General features: G+C 39.4%; 1 protein-coding gene across 3 annotated transcripts in view; it reads left to right on the top strand.

Annotated features, from left to right (window-relative positions):
* Positions 1-2666: 2666 nt before the first annotated feature.
* The window catches only part of LOC114245230 (uncharacterized), a 37121-nt gene continuing 18616 nt past the window's right edge, over positions 2667-21171 (top strand). For all 3 annotated transcript variants that reach the window (XM_028177325.2, XM_028177324.2, XM_028177323.2), the window contains exons 1-2: positions 2667-3018; positions 16375-16575. In XM_028177325.2, the coding sequence (XP_028033126.1) occupies positions 16407-16575 (169 nt within the window). In that variant the 5' untranslated portion in view covers positions 2667-3018; positions 16375-16406. The remainder of the gene's footprint in view (positions 3019-16374; positions 16576-21171) is intronic.

Here is a 21171-nt window from a genome sequence, read left to right as displayed (position 1 = left end):
TTTAATTTTACCTTTAATATTTATATTTTTGTATAAAATTTTAGGAGTTTTTGACGTGACAACGTCTTATAATTCGATGGAGCCGTCTGCACGCATGAAAAAACATGACTCGTGCGGCGTTACCTCGCTCTGAGGCGTATTTTCTTACGACGTTGTCACGTTCAACTATCGTCAGTAAACCGACTTTACAGACAACCGATTTTTTTTACTTGTTCTATATTTCGGGGTAATCGTTTCGAATTATTGATAACACTACGTATTGTACAATACAAACTGCCGTTTACTTCAGGCGGGTTTGCCTTCGGGTTGACTCGGGAGCGCTCGGCTCTCTCCGAGAAAGCCTCGATCACTTTCCGACGCTATGAGCCGGAATCAGACACGAAAATTAAACCTCGAATTTAAAAATAACGATTGGAGGTGCTTTGTATGTGGTTATTAGTGTTGTGAATACCGCCTCTTCTATGATACTGCTATAGCTAATAGGCAATTACTCGCACACGACTAAACGTCGTATGACGCCTACGTCACATCACTTGGGGTTATTACCAATATACGGCTATCATCATCTTCATTAGCCTGTATCTCTCCACTGCTGGATGCCTTTCCCAAAGCTCGCCGCAATGAATGGTCGTCCGTCTTCCGCATCCAATCTTCTTCAGCATGTCGCCGCAGATCGTCGGTCCACCGGGCAGGGGGACGCACAACGCTGCGCTTACCGGTACGTGGTCTCCAGTCCAGAACAATACGGTTATATGCCAATATTAGTGTCAATTGGTTTTTGTATATAAATACGTGTTGTCATTATATTCATTAAGTATGTTTTATAAAATTGACCAGATCAATACAAGTAATAAAACCTCAACTTTGCTTATCTTCAGATAAGGATCGTCAGATCCTAAGGATATTATTGTTTGCTCTTTGAACTTAATAAGCTTACTTTACATCCAAATCTTAGTGTGAGAAACATAAAAAATAAAATGCAATTGATACGATCGAATGAGGTACATCTGTCAAGGCAAACCATACACGATGCGACCTTGATTTCTTTCATTCATTTTTCCGAACGCCGCCAAAAACATTCATTTAAAATTCGGATGTTTTATTTCAGTATATCAATTCCAAAAACTAATGACTAATAATTAGCTCTTATGATATAGTTGGAAATATGTTATTTTCTAAATTTATTTTTAAAAAAAGTGGTTGGTTAAGACGTTCCAGTTTCTTTGTGTGTAAAAAATATGTTTATAATAAACAAACACCTTTTTTACCAGCCACTGTTGTTTAGAAATCGTGTGGTTAATTTTAAAATTCATACATTAATACACGTGACTTTTTGGCGGGAACACGAGGAGTGAAGTCGTGTGATTTATTTTATTTTGTCTATTTAGTGTTTCTTCAGGTTTAAATGTGTAATAATGGTGGTTTATTAACTGTTTAATATCTGTGAAAGTGCATAAAAGTGGGAAAATGAAAGAAAGCCGCTGGATGTAACTTCTCGGGATCCTTCAAAAAGTCCACTGAAAAAACCTTAGTAAATGACCACCATTTTACTGAGATTATATTTCATCCCATATCATCTCATTTAATTTCATCCCAGCTGATTAATGTCTCCAATTAATCATCTTCATTTTATTTCACTCCATAATATCATTTTTCATAAAAAAATGAATATAAATTAAAATAAGACATGACTTAAAGGTCTCAGTTACCAGGTCATAAAATCCTTCAAAAAATAAAACACGTATTTTAAAATCTAGCCCACTGAGCAGTAAGACACGATTCCGATTCGATGGTAAATCCTGCGAAACACTGCTCTTACTACAGCTATTGTTAACAAATTCTCTCAGGTTGAGCCCGTGAGCTCATCGACTCGTCTGGGCGTAGTTCGAATAGTCCCTAAAGCTACCTGCAAACAGTTACGGAAAACATGTCATTTCGGATCCTCTCGATTCACTAACGGTGCTTTTAGGTACCTCAAGCCGTTCACCGTTCTCGTGGAACCCGTCGCTTGTGACGACGAAAGATTCAGCGAGCAAATTAACCCAAAGACACAGCCCACTAAGTTTCTCGCCGGATCTTCTCAGTGAGTCGCATTTCCGATCCGGCAATAGATTCGGTGAAGCACTGTTCTTACTAAGGCTAGTGTTAGCAACGTCAGTGGCTAGTTTTAGAGCTAAGGCTAAGGCTAGTGTTAGAGCCCCGTGAGCTCACTTATACCTTCGGCGAATCTAGTATAACCCCTTAAGGTTACTCGAATAGGTAGGAAAAACGGAAAAAAAACAAAATCTTCAATCTCTCCGAGGTATTGATTTACTAATTTAGACTCTCTAACTTTTTTTTTTTTATTGCTTAGATGTGTGGATGAGCACAGCCCACCTGGTGTTAAGTGGTTATTTAAGCCCATAGACATCCACATCGTAAATGGGCCACCCACCTTGATATATAAGTTCTAAGATCTCAAGTATAGTTACAACGGCTGCCCCACCCTTCAAATCGAAACGCATTACTGCCTCACGGCAGAAATAGGCAGGGCGTTGGTACCCACCCGCGCGGACTCACAAGAGGTCCTACCATCAGTAATAACTAAATTAGTTTTCTGAGTTCGGCCCCGTTATCAGGGGTGCAATGTCCGCGCCGGCGCGCTCCTCTATAACGATACCACCGCCGCCACCGCCGCCCCGTCCCTTGCACCAAAAGCACGTTTAATACCACTTCTATACTACACTATGGAAATGTGAACTGAAATATTAATTTTAAAAGAAAAACCTATAAACGTTACATAAAACAAAAACTGTTTGTAAGCTCTGTTTTGTAAAGCAATCGATCCGTTGAATGGATGTTTAAGTGTTGTGTCATAAACGATATTTTTTATAAATACGTGTTTAAATTTACCATAATATAATATTAGGAATGTATTTTTGAAGGAGGAACAGTTTTTTTTTTTCTAACTTCATATACTCGGATGATAGTTTCCGACAGTGCGTGGATGCGGAGCTTGCGTAATTTCGGCGGCAATAGGTGAGTTAAAACCTTGCTTTAATAAAACAATTTCCAGGGTAATTCGGTAACCAGTAGCATCCAGACACAGACGAACTTGGATACACCTTTTCTGACGTAAAATTTCACGAGAGTCACCCATCTGACGTCAAACCTGACTACCGCAGGAATTAGCTAATCAAATGATAACTTTACTATTTTGTGGCTATGACTAGGAACATATTATCATAAAAAATTATTTCCGTATAATGCAGTTGCACGTATGTACCGCGTCAAACAGAACAGAAGTAGAAGCTGTTTGTGAGCACTCATAAAATCTTAACGTATTTAAATAACAAGTTAGGTGTTGAACTCAAACAATCAATACACCAGCGGAGCGAAAGCGCACCCCAAATGAAAACTTCAATCAACCACACCGTCTTCACGCATTAGTTTGCCAATCTAACAAATGGGATATGAGGATAACGTTAACAAATGTATACTGATTTAAGTTTGGGTTTTTTTTAGTTTTTTTTTTTTATGTCTAAGATGGGTGGACGAGCTCCAGCCCACCTGGTGTTAAGTGGTTACCGGAGCCGCTAGACATCACGCAAATGCGCCACTCACCTTGAATTCTAAGGTCTCAAGTATAGTTACAATTTTAATCGTATCGTCACAATATTAGGTTCTGGTCAACTGTCAGTCCGCGGTCGTAGAATTAATATTACGACAATAGAAAACGCAAGATTAAACCTACGTCTACGAGTCACGAATACTGAAGAAACCTGGGTTTATCCGGTTAAAATGTTTAATAATAAACATTATTTTTCTAATCGCTCAATGAGCTAAATATTTCAATACGCAACATTATTGCTTTCAATATTCATGTAATAAATTGTGCGTCATTTTATAGCGTTTTTCACTGGGTTTTTTTCATTAATATAATAATTTATATACTTTCTATAGTATATAATATAACTACTTGACATTCTCAACTATCATGGAAAACATTACGTATTCAATTTTTCGAAAATAATAGAGTGAAAAAATCCATGTAACCGGAGTTTGATGAGTGGGACAACGTATTTAGGTTGTTCTTTCACAATATACGTATTTTTTAATGCTAATTTTACATTTCTTTCATTGGTTTTAATTTTACAAGTAAAATTAATATATGCGTATTATTCAAATGAATCATTTCTAATGAAGTCACTTTTGTTATTGTGAAACATTTTTGTAATTCTAATTTTGATACAACCAAATAAATGTTTTGATGATACTAACTTTTTTCCTTCGTCTTGTTTTGACGATGGAACATATTGCACCGTATAAATCCAAACATCCCGTCTAATTTAGACGGGAAGCAATAACGGATTGGAAATATTTTGTCCCAATCAAATTCACACCTTAATCTTATATCAGAACAGTGGTTTTCATTTTGTAATGCCAATGGGCTCTAGTAGCTGCCATCAGACCGTGAGTTCCTCTGATCATCCATAGTATTAAACAAGTACATTAACATATAACATTGTTCTCTACCTAACAGTGGTAGTAGCAGTAGTAATTGAAGTCGTCGTGGCCTAAAGGATAAGACGTCCGGTGCATTCGTATGTAGCTATGCAACGGTGTTCGAATCCCGCACGCGGGTACCAATTTTTCTAATGAAATACGTACTTAAAATTTTATCAGAGGAAGTGCGCAGGTAGCCCTGGTAATTAATAAATTAAAGAGCGGACGGTTAGCGTGGTATGGACATGTGATGCGTAGAGAGGAGAAGCATGTGACTAGATGTATGGAAATGTTAGTGCAAAGTAGAGGGGGAAATGGTCGACCGAAGAAGACATGGATGGAGTGTGTGAATGACGATATGAGAGAGAGGAGTGCGTGTTGAGATGTCGGCTGATAGAAGAGAATGGAAGAGAAAAACTATCTGTGCCGACCCCACCTAGTGGGATAAGGTGGAGAAAAAGAAGAAGAAGAAATATGTATTTAACAATTGTTCACGATTGACTTCCACGGTGAAGGAATAACATCGTGTATTAAAAATCAAACTCAATAATAAAAAAAAGTAGGGAAACTCTGCGACTGTTATATATTCAGCTCATGCCTCAAGCCAGCGGCTCTCAACCACTTCGTCGCGAGATTGACTAATCGATATTTCAATAAATGCATCTCTAGAGTACTTACATATAGAGTACAACACAATACAAACACAACTACAACCGCTTACTAGATGTTAACTGATTAATAATGAAATATTTAGTAAATTTACCCATAACTACACTCAATTAACAAATTTATGTAATCATGTAAAGGTCTCGCGAATTTCTAAGGTTTGAGAGCCGCTGGTCTCGCCTTTAGGCGAATCTCTCACGATTTTTCCAGAGCTCCTGCATCGCTGACCTGAATATTTACATATTTATTGAATGAACTCTTGTTTGCTTTACAATTTTTATTACAAATTATGTAAATAAATACCACAATGCCCACAAGTCGCTGATCGGATCAACCAATTTAATTGGAACTTCAATCCTTTCTAGTCGAACTAGTATTTTTATTTTATTTAGTAGGACACGTGGTATATAATAGTTTATTTTTATTATTTTATTGCTTAGATGGGTGAACGAGCTCATAGCCCACCTGGTGTTAAATGGTTATTGAAGCCCATAGACATCTACAACGTAAATGCGCCACCCACCTTGAAATATAAGTTCTAAGGTCTCAAGTATAGTTACATCGGCTGCCCCATCCTTCAAACCGAAACGCATTTTGGGAAGTTTATACGACAAAGGGAAGATCTTCCACCGAGCGGATGATATTGTAGTCGTCGTGGCCTAACGGATAAGACGTCCGGTGCATTCGTGTTGAAGCGATGCACCGGTGTTCGAATCCCGCAGGCGGGTACCAATTTTTCTAATGAAATACGTACTCAACAAATGTTCACGATTGACTTCCACGGTGAAGGAATAACATCGTGTAATAAAAATGAAACCCGCAAAATTATAATTTGCGTAATTACTGGTGGTAGGACCTCTTGTGAGTCCGCGCGGGTAGGTACCACCGCCCCGCCTATTTCTGCCGTGAAGCAGTAATGCGTTTCGGTTTGAAGGGTGGGGCAGCCGTTGACTATACTGAGACCTTAGAACTATATCTCAAGGTGTGTGGCGCATTTACGTTGTAGATGTCTATGGGCTCCAGTAACCACTTAACATCAGGTGGGCTGTGAGCTCGTCCACACAGCTATGCAATAAAAAAAAAAAAAAAAAAAAAAAAAAAAAAAAAAAAAAAAAAAAAAAAAAAAAAAAAAAAAAAAAAAAAAAAAAAAAAGATATTGCTCGGTAGACCGACGGTCCGAATGTTGTTGTTCGGAACTTGTATATATGCGCTTTATCTTGAAAATGTCGTAAGCGAGATTCAGGCATCTGTCAATTATCTTGCGTTGTATGATGGCTACCCGCCACATCACTCCCCTCCGAGACTGAAGGTCGTGTCATTTTTAATTAGCGTTGTCCGTGCTGAGATTAGCTTGCAAGGGCCAGTGCTGCTCGAAGCCTGCGGTGAGTCGAGGCTGAGCTTGAATGCTGCGTGCGTGTCGCCAGTGCTGCTCGAAGTCTGCGGTGAGTCGAGACTGAGCTTGAATGCTGCGTGCGTGTCGCCAGTAGTCCATGTGTGCAGAGCTGCCACGCCGGAGATGTGTGACCCCAAGCGTTGATGATCCGGTCGTGGGCTGCGATGAACTGTAGCGGCGTGATGAGGCAGTGAAGTTGCGTGCCGTAGGACCAGGAAGCGCGGTGAGTCGGCTGCGATGGTCCTGTTGAGGCTGCGATGCTGGCTTGCTATGAGACGACTGTCAATGACGTGCTTTTATCTGCGAGAATGCGGGGATTGTGGTAGCCGGAGTTCTTGATGCGCTGAAGATGAATCAGAAGGTTGCGTGTTCACATCTCGTCGCAGGTCACCAGTTTGGCGAGTTTACGACGAAAGGAAGATCTTCCACCGAGCGGGTGATATTGCTCGGTAGACCGACGGTCCGAATGTTGTTGTTCGGAACTTGTATATATGCGCTTTATCTTGAAAATATCGTAAGCGAGATTCAGGCATCTGTCAATTATCTTGCATTGTATGATGGCTACCCGCCACACGCATTACTGCTTCACGGCAGAAATAGGCAGTCTGGTGGTACTACCCGCGCGGACTCACAAGAGGTCCTACCAACAGTAATACTTGCGGTCAAGGACTATAAGTTATTCGATCCAGAAGCAAGAACGAAACTTATCTATTTTACTCGTAATTCTACCGTACTAAATTAGCCATTCCGTTCTCCTGTGTTACGCAACACATATTAAATTAATCAGTCACCACTATACAGGCCTGTATCTTGCGAGGTAGCTGCGTATGTCTCTTAAATTAATCAGGCAAATACGTATCCTTTTAAAATAGGCAATGAATAGCTCATCTTTTTTTTTAATATATTACGAATTATTTCATCAAAAGGCCCAATTGCAGTTGTATATGAAAAACTTTTGTAGCAAACCAATATTAATCTTAGATATTTAGGCGGTGTAAATAATAAAACAAAATCAAGTAATAACAAAACGAAAATTCTTTACAATGAATTGTATGATTTGATTGTAATTGGAAAAAAAAAAAAAAAAAAAAAAAACTAGAAAGGCCTCTAGGCCACCAGTAATCCCTCATACATAAAAAAGGTATACTATATTAGGATTATGTGTCTAACTCCGGTTTGAGCTCCCCTACACGTTAGGGCGAGGCTGATATAGCCTCTCAAGGCTATAAACATAGGAAGGAAAAAAAAATGCTGCCGCTGTAGGCCATAATACGACGATTCCCAGAACTGATGAAGCTGACCTCCATTCCACTTCCTCCAGGTCACCAGCAACCCGCATTTCCTTCCCTTAGTTACGTAAGATTATAACTGCGTTATCATTACACCCCCCACGATTCGCACACAATCTTTTAAACATATTTACAACGATTATCTCATATTTTCTTGACAAAACTGAAATAAATCCTCTTAACACTATAAAATCAATTAACTCAGTATTTTCCTTGACATTCGCGAGTCGCAACATACCTAGAACAGCGTTCACTGTTTAATCTAGAGTTTTTTTTTAATTTTCATTAGATTATTTCCGAACATTTTAACACGTTAACTGCGAAACGAGGCCTAAATCACCCCTCATGCAACTTCCTTGTGGTGCGGCAAGGAAAAACGTGAACATCTCTGTCGTGCGAAGGGCATAGCTTTGGTTTGGTCCAATATAGAAAAGAGATAAATGTATATTTGAGACGTGCTAATGGTCCCGGACTCGGTGGTATACCTACCTTGGTACCGGATGTCTTAGGCCTCGTACCGCACTGAATTAATATAATTTTAATGCAGTGCGGAACGAGGCTAAAACGTCCCATATCCCTCCGGACCTCGTACCGCACCCAACGCGAGCTTCCCGCGACTAGTGTTGTGCATCACGTCGATTGAAGAGCACGTCTTTTTACATCGCCGAACATGTCTAAACGATGTCGGAAGAAGTTAATTTTAAAAAACCCAGAAACAGAACCAAAACAGGTAAGTTTTTTAATTGATATTTTTGTAGGTAGTGAAAAACTCCACAAAAAACGCAAAGCAGCCGTTGACAAAACAGGTAAGTAATTAATTAATAATTCAGTAGTACTGGAAAAAAGAAGAGAGGAACCGATATGAATGCATAAAAAAACCAGGATGTGTTCTGCTGTACAATAAAACAAAAAAAGGCATTGACTTTTCTGACCAGATGTCATCTTATTATACAACGTTGAAGAGAGGAATCAAATGGTGGAGAAAAGTTGTAATGGAGCTAATATTCGGTACAGTGCTAATTAATGCCTGGATTGTGTTTAATTCAATCCAAACTGATGAAAAAAAGTTACCGAAAAGACTCTTTGTGGAGAAACTTATAGAATCTTTTATAAAAAAGGAAATCGATGAGATCCCAGGTAATGTAATGCTCAGATATATTTCTTGACAGTTAAAACAAGTAAACTTTCAATAGGCTCACGATAGTCAACGTGTAGAAGCTTTCATAAACTAAGCCTGACATTTGGTCATTATTAAGTTTTTTATTATTGTTTCCTTTTCGCAAAATTAAATTATTTTGAATTTAAGCTACCTTACCTACCTACTCTTTCAACATTTTAAGCATAAAGCAAACATATTCATTTAATGCAGTTATACATTATCATTGTTATTCTCATCTTCGATCTAACCTAAGTAACAATGCTAGTTTTATTACGTTATCTATACATTTTTGTTATTTTTCAGCACCTTAAAGCAGCGCACGTCATTGCCTTGAAAAGGGTGAAAAAAGAAGAAGATGTGTTGGTTGTTACCAGAAACTACGCACATTTTTACCATCTCGTGAAGCTGACAAAAAATCCAAAAAGATTTTGACTCAGTGCTCTCAGTGCAAAAAATCTTATTGTCTACCCTGTTTCAATGAAAAACACTCATAAATAAGTACAAAATATATATTGAGATTTTTTATAAAAAAGTATATTGTTACTGAATTTTTGTATGTTAATTCAAGTTCTAATAAGTGTGTTTTTAAAGCCCGAGGCAGAATAAATAGGATAGTTTCTTTTCTACTTCTGGTTTTCTTTTTTTTCTATTCTGTGAACCGCATTAAGACTTTTACACTTTCTTCTTCTTCGTCGCTTTCTTCATTGCTGAAGGTCGTGTCCCTGAAACTTGACCGTTGCCTGTCTCGTGAGCTGTTTCCATCTCGTCCGGTCCTCAGCTGCTCGAATGGCGGTTGCGACTGGCACCCAGTTAGAGCGGTTACTTGATCACACCAACGGCTAGGTAATCGGCCGCGGGGTCTCTTTCCTTCTACTTTGCCCGTCACAATCACTTTGTCCAAGTTATCTGACTGTCGGCGGGCAATATGACCGAAGTAGCTGAGGATCCTCTGGTAACAGATTGTTGAGAGCCTGACTCGGATGCGAAGCTGATCCAGGATAGATTTATTTGTCCTCTTGGCCGTCCAAATACAAAAATAGATAAATGTCGTTGCGTCGATATTATTTTTCTCATCACTAATCTTAGCGAAAAATTACCCTATTTCAGTGCGTTACGAGGTGTATAAGATCCCATATTTTGTTTTGCCAATAATTAATAAACTAGCTATCAGATCCCGGGGCGACGGTACATTAGGGTTCATCAATTCACTGCCTATATCGATAAGGACCAAAATTTTCATTTATCTTTGATTTCGCGCCAGAAAATGGATTTTAGTCTGTTAAAGGAGGTGGGGTCTAATAGACCGCGTGTCGCCCTAACGTCTGGTCACGGTGCGGGCCGATAATACCTCGTGCCGCAGGAACGGAAAGTTTGCAAAAATTGGTGCCGCAGCGAACGTGTTAAATACTCCATACTTAGTTATTGTGGCACGGAATAGTCCGTAAAAGTAGTGTCAACTACATTTATGTGTAAAGAAAAACCTTTATTGTCTAAAACTCTTTAATTTTTTAAAAGGATTTTTCTTGAATGTCATTTAGTGAAGTCTGTCATTCAGTAAAAAAAGTTCAGTTTGTTTAAAATATTAATTTTATTAGATTAAAATAGCTTTAAATGTTGTTTTCTTAATAAATAATACATATAACAGAAAACGCAATTAAGACTTTTATTGTTTATTGAAGTATCCAATATAATTATATATAATATTAACTTGTTTTAATCCTTTGACTGCCATGAGGGCAACAGTTATATCGTCTCCTGTCACCAAGGCGCCTGGATTGCCTTACTTTGCCTCCTTTTGTTCGTTATTATATATTTTAGTTTCTTCGGATTCGTCTTTCCCAGGGTCTACTAGATATACCGGCGCCTTAGTAATAGAAATAATTACTATTACTTTACTAAAATAATTACTTCAGTGCGCCACGTAGGGTGACCTACACGGCAGTCATAGTCATAGGGTTAAATACTTTTTTTGAGTTATTATATTTGGCGATATGATCTTGTTACGTCGTAACAAAATTCTAAAATATAAAATTAATACAAAATATAATATAATATATGGTCATTAAGAAGCTATCACTAGTTAAAGCGTGCGGTTTTCATTAATTGTAATAACTAGTTGTTTTGTTTGTTTGTGTGTAATTATATTTTGTATTCATTTTATATTTTAGAATTTTTTTACGACGTAACAATCTTTTAGAACAATCCCGCTTAAAATAACCACGGCAAGGCTCTGTCGTCGATGGCAAAAGGCACCAGTCATCCGGTTGACGGGCTTCAAAAGAAATTTCACTGGTGTTGCCAACCTAAATATTTTTATTACTGCCTTCATATACATTTCGCATTCCACAGCACGACGCACGGTACCGCTGATATATTATTAATCGTCGAGTGCCATTTTAGATATAAAGTGTTCTATTCACACCCCAGCTTGTCGGGCGAAGCCATATACGGGCATGAATAGGCGATGACTCGGATAATACGTTTACACAAAAACGCCTTCGCCTAGTCGAACTCGTTAAGTTATTTTTAATGCTTGCTTCATATAAAGTATTAAAACATTAACACCGTCTTGCTTTTGGTTACGAAAAGACTCAGCTCATTCAGGCCAATTCGTAGACTAATGCCAGAATTGGGTTAGTGCATCCAGTCGGGACTTTGAACAAATATTCCTAAATATATGAGGAAGGTTTAAATTCGGTCTATATTTATCATTCTTCCTTGATCCTTCTCGAGAATAGATGATATCGTTTATAATTACTGTACCCTTAATGTAAGAAGGGAATAGAAGGGAAGGAAATGTTGTAGGCAGCGGCTTGGCTCTGCTGAAGTGCATGGGCAACGGTGACCACTCACCATCAGGTGGGCCGTATGCTCGTCTGCCTATCATGGCAAATAAATAAGAAGAAGTGGTAGGCATGATTGTCCCCTTAGCAAATATACAACACGCCCCGCGACCAACGCAATCATTTACGCATTTTTAGTACATCTAATCAAAAAATCTAGTCACGTGCATAACTCATAAGTTTCTCATACGCAAATGGACGCTCATAAAATTCTACGCCTAACTGTATTGTATATTTGGCGAAAGTCATCGATCACAATTAATCCGCCTTTGAAATTATCGTAAACAGCACTTAAAAATCTAGGCGTTTAAGTCGAAAATCTGATATTTCGCAAAGCGTGTCCGCAGTGCAGTGCCGCATAACCACTGCATGTAGAGTTTTTTAACGAGTTAAAACGGGAAGAGTTTCTCGGATCGGGTGAGCGTCTAATTCCACCCCACCATAATTCAACTCTAGCTGCAAAACAACCTTATTATGTTCTAACTGGAAAATAAAAACATAAGAATTGATAAAAAATGGGTTTTTGTTTTTTAAAACAAAAACTAATTTGCAGCTCTTTTCTCTATTCTATTCTTCACAATCCTGATGCCCCTATCTATCTCCGTGAACGCTTTGAATATCTGATTCCTGACGGCAAAGTTAGTCGACAAGCCACTTCTCTTCTTTTAAAAACTCCCATACACAGCTCTAGTCGCTATAGTGGCTCTTTCACAATACAAGCAGTGCGATTATGGAATTCTCTCCCTCAACCTATTCGTGCTAGTTCCTCTCTAGAAGTTTTTAAGAGTCAAATGAAGAAACATTTCCTGTCACTTTAATCGTATTTAAGTTATTGTTTTATGTATTTTTATTTATATGTATTTTTCATTTAATATTAGATTTTCTTTTTTTAATACTTAGTTTAAAAATCATGCTTTAATAGCTCTTATATTGTACACTATTCCCCTCTTATACATCGTATTTCTCTCTGCTAATGGTTTGCTGGAAGAAAACTCATGAATGAGTTAAGCTCGCCTTTGTACATATTATTTAGACATTCTTTAAATCTGTTTTTATTGTATTTTCTTTTGTGTACAATAAGTATAATTAATATAAGTATAATTTATGAAACGATTCTGAATATTTATTAAATACTAGCTGACCCGGCAGACTTCGTAGTGCGTCAATCGATAAATAAAAGACCTAAACTTTTGTACAAAATAAACTTAAAGCAAACAAAAGCAAGCCGTCCGACGGGACACATCAAAGGAAAAACAAAATTGTTATTTTTATTTAATTCCGAGCATTTTTATATTTATTTACAAACCAAAAATAGCCAAATCGGTCCAGCCGTTCTCGAGTTTTAGCGAGACTAACGAACAGCAATTCATTTTTATATATATAGATTCAAGATTCATTGTAGTTATTTTTCTAATAATTGACTGAAAATTTAATCGCTTTTAAAAGTGACGGTGGCATTAGTGATGTAAGAAATTTAGAGGAAAAATTTTACATACACAGAGTGAATAAAAATAAAGGCTATTACATATCGAAGAACAGATAAAGGACTAATAATACATAGAATTCAGAATATTGGTAATTAAAGAAATAAAATCATTAAAAATGTATTTTCTGTAATCTATTAATCGAAATTGTATTTCTATCAAATGAAATTTAAAAAAATGGTGAATACATATTCTCTTCAGAATTCACATATAAGTTAAATGATTCTAATATTAAGAAATAAAGGACTCGTCATGTGTTGAACATATAGTTCACCTTTATTTAGTAACTTAGACTTCAAATAAGGAAAAATGATATTTATTTCTAGCGTTTATAAGCTTTAGATCGCGGCAGCCGCTAAATGTGCCGCGAACTCTTGGTCAAAGAAGCCCTGATTTCAACAACGCAACGAATAAACACAGATTTATTGGAACTTTATTTATACTAGGAACTTTATAGTACGCGAAGTGCTAGGAGGAAATGCGGTCGCTCCGCTATTAGCTCGGTTTCCTTCCAGGATAATGACATTAGAGCCATTTAACTGATTTCAAAAAAGGAAGAGGTTCTCAATCCGACTTTTTATGTACGTTTGTGGAAGTGGAAGTCGTTTTGGTTATTAGTTAAATTTTGTAATATTAATATGGAAACTACACATACGTTTTTGAGACACAAAATGTTTTTGTAGCGATCTTCTGTAATAACAAAAAGGTTTATTTAACCACCATTTTGGGACATCCAAAATTCGTGACTAAAAGAAAACAAAATCAATGAACAGCACTAAAATTAAAGCCTTCCTTAAATTATAGGAAAATATGGAAAACATATTGCCGGAATCGCGATACGTTATCAACTTTGTGAACAAATAACGTGACAAATAACAACAACTAAATTAGTTATCGCACCGAATATCTCATAATTTTAATTGACTAATATATTTCTCCAAGAAAAACTTAGCTTTTTTTTGTTGGTGGATTAAGAGGCTATTTCTAATTCTAAGGGGCTATTTATATAGGCTCAGGCTCAACCTGAGAGTATTGCTAACACTGATCCTATACAAGATAAATATTTTGCTGAATCTACCACTATATCGGAATCGCGACCCACTCAGAAGATCCGGCCAGGAACTCAGTAGGGCCTATGGTTTCCAAGTCCTATTGTCTGCGGCTTAACGGAAAAATAAGTCGGAATTATCTTCCGATAAATCTCATTGCAGGATTTTTTTGGCGCGACAAAACTCACGCCCCCTCGTCTCATAGGCCGATTCATAGCCACCTAGGTTAAGAATATTTGGGATCTAGACTTCTGGTTCTAAAATGTGATCCAATAGAGAACATACTCTAATCTTAATTAAAATTATAATATATGAGGCTCCAATAAATCAAGGAGTTCACATTAAGAATATGTAACTAAAGCTAATGAAGTTTTATCGGGCACTGTCAAAACGAATTTATAATGCGTTCATTATAGCTACATAATTAAAATACCGTCACGCGAACCTGTTGAGTTGGCTTAAAATTCTCAAGATCTAACGCCAACGCGGGTCACGCGGCCGTATTTCATTAGCTGATCATCATGACTGATCATGAAGAGAGAAGTTTATTGTTGCCGCACTTCTGGCACTTTTGACTGGTGGTAGGACCTATTGTGAGTCCGCGCGGGTAGGTACCCTGCCTATTTCCGCTTTGAAGCAGTAATGCGTTTCGGTTTGAAGGGTGGGGCAGCCATTGTAACTATATTTGAGACCTTAGAACTTATATCTCAAGGTGGGTGGCACATTTAAGTCGTAGATGTCTATGGCCTCCCGTAACCACCTCACACCAGGTGGGCTGTGAGCTTCCACCCATCTAAGCAATAAAAATAAAACCTCTGCGATGAGAAGTCTTTCGTGACATAGATACATTTACGTCTCAGTTTTATGAGCATATATCTCGCCGGAGTGGTTTTCAGCAGTTCAAGACAGACCGTGAAGCAATGCGATTTGCTTCAGGACCATAAACCTGTTGCGGTATCAAAAATCTTTCATCAGCTCTATAAATACCGAATAGGCGAAGATCTTCCGCCGAGCGGATTTTTGTAATTCGGTAAACATGTATAAACGCAAGTTTATCTTCAAGATATCTTTCGTGCAGTTCAGGATTCGCCGGATATCTTGCTTCATCATCAGTCGTCTTTGGTCTTACAGCCCTGGAGTGAGTGTTAGCCGGATCGCCACCGTTTCAACGGCTATCTGATAATTTTGACCGCACAACGTGACATCCTCCACCTCTTGAGACATTTGGATTCTCAAATTACTTCCGCGATTAAGGAAGAAACAAACTAAATTATTAAATTTCAACAGAAAAACAACGCGCTTACACACAGCACACATACATATATAGTTAGTTAGCAATAATAATTACACGAAACGTTAACTAGTCATTTATGTTTCTGTGTGCCTTATTGCCAATTTTTTTCCCTACCTATGCTGATAGCCTTGAGAGGCTATTTCACCCTAACGTGTAGGTGAGCTCACGGGGCTCAAACCGAAAGTGTTGTTAACACTGGCCCTAACAAGAGCAGTGATTCGCAGAATCTACCACTAAATCGGAAACGCGACCCACTGAGAAAATCCGCCGAGAAACTCACTGGGCTGTATCTATGGGTTAATTTACTCGTAGAGCCCTTCGTCGTAAGCGACGGGTTCGACGAGGACAGTAACCGGCTATTGCCAAATAAGTACATAACTTATTACTAGAATTTTTTTTTTTGCTTAGATGAGTGGACGAGCTCACAGCCCATCTGGTGTGAAGTGGTTACTGGAGCCCATAGACATCTACGACGTAAATGCGCCACCCACCTTGAGATATAAATTCTAAGGTCTCAAGTATAATTACGACGGCTGCCCCACCCTTCAAACCGAAACGTATTACTGCTTCACGGCAGAAATAGGCAGGGTGCTGGTACCTACCCACGCGGACTCACAAGAGGTCCTACCACCATTACCACAGATTATGGAAAGAGAACACTTTTTTTTTAAATCCATTCATACATAAATACAATTTTTTTGGTTTGTTTCAGAGCATCCTCGTTGCTCGTGCGGTGATGACGCCATGGATGCACTGGTCCCGCTGGCGGTGGTCTGGTTGGTGGTAGTGAGCGGCGCTCCCAACGCGACCCGACGCCGGCCCGATGCTTCAGATGAACCCCTACTGCCGGAAGACGAGGACGAACTGGCTCATCACCTCGACTACTATGATGAAGAGAGGATTAACATATCAGGTAAGTTTTGGAAGCTATTGTGGTTGGAGAGCGTATTTTAGATCAATACTACCGTCTTACAGAGTACTACAGCTGTTGTGATCTTGCGTTTGTATGGACTTCAGTCATATGTCTAACAATTACTAATCCAAAAAGTACACATAGCCTTCATAGAGTGATCCATCATAGATCATCGTCGTTTCTGTCTTATTTGGATTTTACATAAAACATATCTATGTAGATAGGTAGAGACAAAATAGTTAAGTACAATTTTCTCGTCTGATTGTTAATCGATTATCTTTTCTTGGTTAGTAGCAATTAACGAGCGACAATGGTACCACGAAAATAGTTTTGGGAGTGGCAACTTTTTTGTCAACATTTTTGTTAAAAAAAACATACAAAAGAATACGTAATACATAAAATTGATTAAAATTTTGAAGCGTCAGACATTACGATCGAATGTTCGATCATTTTCACCAGGACAAGTGGGCGAACTTAGCCAGGAGGGGTGGGATTAGCTAACAGCATCCCGAGTGCTTCCGAAGGAGACCTAACAACTCAAGGGCAGCTGCTTCGCGAATGACTCTACTACCGGATCGGAATCGCGACCCGCTGAGGTGATCCGGCGAGAAACTTAGCGGGCTGATGTATGGATTAGATTGCACGTCGAACTCTTTGCCGAGTTCGACGAGTACGGTTACCGGGATCCCTAAGCCTGCTCCAAATGTTAGAGTTGAAGGCGTCTAATGCAAGCGTTATTGGTGGTAGGACCTCTTGTTAGTCCGCGCGGGTGGGTACCACCACCCTGCCTATTTCTGCCGTGAAGCAGTAATGCGTTTCGGTTTGAAGGGTGGGGCAGCCGTTGTAACTATACTTGAGACCTTAGAACTTATATCGCAAGGTGGGTGGCGGCATTTACGTTGTGGATGTCTATGGGCTCCAGCAACCACTTAACACCAGGTGAACTCAGAGATCGTCCACCCATTTAAGCAATAAAAAAAAACTAATCGATCCGTAAGGATGTAACAAAGAGCTTCGTGCTCATCACAAGAATGTTTGACCGATGTTGGAATCGAATTCAAACACACACATACATTAACACATCGAAATACTAGTTACTCTAATAATTTCAATTGATAAAGAAAATGCAGTCACCTAGAACTTAGACGACAAGCTCCTTGTTTGAGAAACAAAAAGCTCTATACGTTGGTGGTCCAAAAACAGATGTTAACGTCATGTCGGCACACGTCACGTAGTAAAACGCATTGCGAATGCAAATATGTCAGCCGCGGTATGACGCCGATGGATATGACTTCCTGTCCGTTTCTGTGTCAAACTCTCGCTGCCTCCTCATTGGTCAGCCAACTATTGTTTTACCTAACTACAAGTTAATTTAAGCACATGTTAATTTTTATGGAACGAAGTTCCATAAGGGACGATGCGGAGGGGTATCCTAACCGGGAAAAAACGTCCGTAACGTAAGTTTTTTATTAGTAATGCACACAGTGTACGACTTAACTTTGTAATAACGTACAAAAAATAACATATTTTTTTTATCATTCAGCGACCACGATCTCAGAGCGTTCGTTTGCGCAATACACTAACTCCTATACAAACAACAGTGAATGAAGTGTACCACAATAAGTTCGCACGTTACTGAATGACCGTGGGTTGTTGCGAAACCTCCAGTTTTATTTTTTTTATACCTCGAATAGAACTTAAAATTAATATTTTTATAATAAGGAACTTCGTTCCTATCCGGTGTCCCACGACACCACACATCTTTTTGATTTTATTGCGTAGATTGGTGGATGAGCTCACGGCCCACATGATGCTAACTGACTACCATAGACATCCACCACAAAAATGCCGCCACCCACCTTAAGATATGAGTTCTAAGGTCTCAATATAGTTACAACGGCTGCCCCACCCTTCAAACCAAAACGCATTACTGCAAAAATAGGCAGGGTGGTGGTACCTACCCGTGCGGACTCACAAGAGGTCCTACCACCAGTAAATTTTGGCTGGCAACCTTTAGCGTTATCGTCTTTTTATAGACGCGTTAATGTAACTTTTACTATTAATTTCACTCAGAAATAGGCACAAATAGGTGGTGGTACCTACCGGTGCTAACTCAGATGTCCTACCACCAGTAATAATAACATAAATTTAAGATTTTTTTCATAAAAAGGGGTACAGAGTTTTTGCTTCACGTATTAATATATACTTAAAGATGTATAGATTAATTACATTATTAATTAGCTATTTGCCATAATCAGGTCTCGATTGAAGTGCGAGTTCGCCGTGCGTCTTTTCCTTTAGGTGGCTACGACTACACACATGTATAATGATTAGAGGTCCGAGTAGGTAGATTGATTTAAGGTCGTTGACGTCAAAAGTAGAAGATAATATGAAAATGCCTCCAAAATACCGGACCTTTTTTACTGGTGGTAGGACCTCTTGTGAGTCCGCGCGGGTGGGTACCACCACCCTGCCTATTTCTACCGTGAAGCAGTAATGCGTTTCGGTTTGAAGGGTGGGGCAGCCGTTGTAACTATACTTGAGACCTTAGAACTTATACCTATATCTCAAGGTGGGTGGCGCATTTACGTCGTAAATGTCTATGGGCTCCGTAACCACTTAACACCAGGTGGGCTGTGAGCTCGTCCACTCATCTAGCAATAAAAAAAAAAAAAAAACTTCATATTTATTGTGATATTTATTCCGAAATTTGGAAATTAGCATGAGTTTAAGGTGAAAAACGTATTAATAATATTAATCTACGCTACCGGTGCTTGTTAATTGTGAAAGAAATCAGTATTTTATTTTATACGAAAACACCTTGGAATAGTGACATCGTATTTTGTCACTTTCTGTTAAATTAGAAATGACGCTTGTCAGTATGAGACAAAACTTAGACAGGGCTTTTTGTTACTTTATCTTATAAATATAGAAACTGTATCCCATGAGGATTAAAAATACTTTTTTTCAATTAAAAAAAATAATAATTATGGATAAAATGGCTTGTCCATATTATAATATCTTGACGCAAGTATATAAAGTATAAAAATCAATCTACCTACTCCGACCACTGATAATGATGTACTACACATATTTTTGTTATCAACCTACGATATTGACTATGTATTATTTTTGTTCGAAATATCTTTACGTCACTGTAGCTCATGGACTCTACCTGCGGTCAGGCGAACAGATATTATAACGTAATTATAAATTATTATAGTAATTATAAATTTGGTTACGGAACTTTAAAAATAAACGATACTATTTTTATCACCGCAGTTTCGTAAACTCGTGGTTATACCACACCCTGAATGTTCTTCGGAAAGTTTTTAAGTGTTAAACAATGTCTACTTCGCTTTGTGTGGTGGAGTTCAATTAGTTTTACGTTTTTTTCACTTCGCTACGGCAGCCCGCAACGTTCCCGAATCGATTTGCGTAACGCGATGAAGGTGACCACGCTGTTGCGATAAAACTTCGACAAAATCTACTTATTAATATTGTCTATCTCGGCGGTCCGTGCTGGAATCATGGTCCAGGCGGCTGGCCGATCCTTCGGCTGGTCGTAGGACCGTCGAGGCGATTCGCCCAGTCCTTGTGGATTGGGTGAATCGTGACAGAGGATACCTCACTTTCCGGCTCACGCAGGTGCTCACTGGGCATGGTTGCTTCGGTGAGTTCCTGCACCGGATCAGAGCCGAGCCGACGGCAGAGTGCCACCATTGTGATTGCGACTTGGACACGGCAGAGCATACGCTCGTCGCCTGCCCCGCATGGGAGGGGTGGCGCCGTGTCCTCGTCGCAAAAATAGGAAACGACTTGTCGTTGCCGAGTGTTGTGGCATCGATGCTCGGCGATGACGAGTCGTGGAAGGCGATGCTCGACTTCTGCGAGTGCACCATCTCGCAGAAGGAGGCGGCGGGGCGCGTTAGAGACGCGCAAGCCCGCCGCCGTCGAGCGGGGGCCAGGGAGGCGGATCTCGCCCAAGCCCTGGCCCTCTAAGTGTTTCGGGTCCCCCTCATATGTCGGTCTGGGGACCGGCGAGGGGGACCTAAGAAGACGTCGTGCAAGCTGCTCTGCACGCGTTTTACGCAAGAGCATCCGGGTGATGGAAGGCCGGCTGGTTCTGACCCAGCGGGGTATTCCGTAGGATAGCTCACTCTAACCGGCACCATCTAGGCGGGCTCCGGATAGCCTGCCGACCGAGAGGGCTGGTGGTCGTGGCGCCGACGACCGCCAGTCCGGCGTCCCGAGGGGGAGGGTGAAGGGAGAGATGTGCTCCGCACTAAACACTTCACTTTCCCCCCTTTGCCTTTTCATGAGTTCTGTCTCATGTGAGGTTTGGACGTTGGTTGTTGAGCGACAGGAGGTTTTAGTCGGTTCGACTCCGACATGCTCCGCCCGCCGTCCCCAGTGGAGGGCGGAAGTCCGGCGATTTCCTCCTGATAAAAAAAAAAAAATTAATATTATCTGTTCGAATTCCGAAATACACCTTACTCACAAAAAGCTCGATCTACTTGTATATTTATAGAAAAAAGTCGAGTATTTTTTTTAGTAATTTAGTATTTACTAGTGGTCCCGCAGTAGTCGAAATTC

Source organism: Bombyx mandarina, chromosome 09 (assembly GCF_030267445.1).
Source record: "Bombyx mandarina strain Sakado chromosome 09, ASM3026744v2".
NCBI lineage: Eukaryota > Metazoa > Arthropoda > Insecta > Lepidoptera > Bombycidae > Bombyx > Bombyx mandarina.
This window is presented reverse-complemented; position numbering and strand designations above follow the sequence as displayed.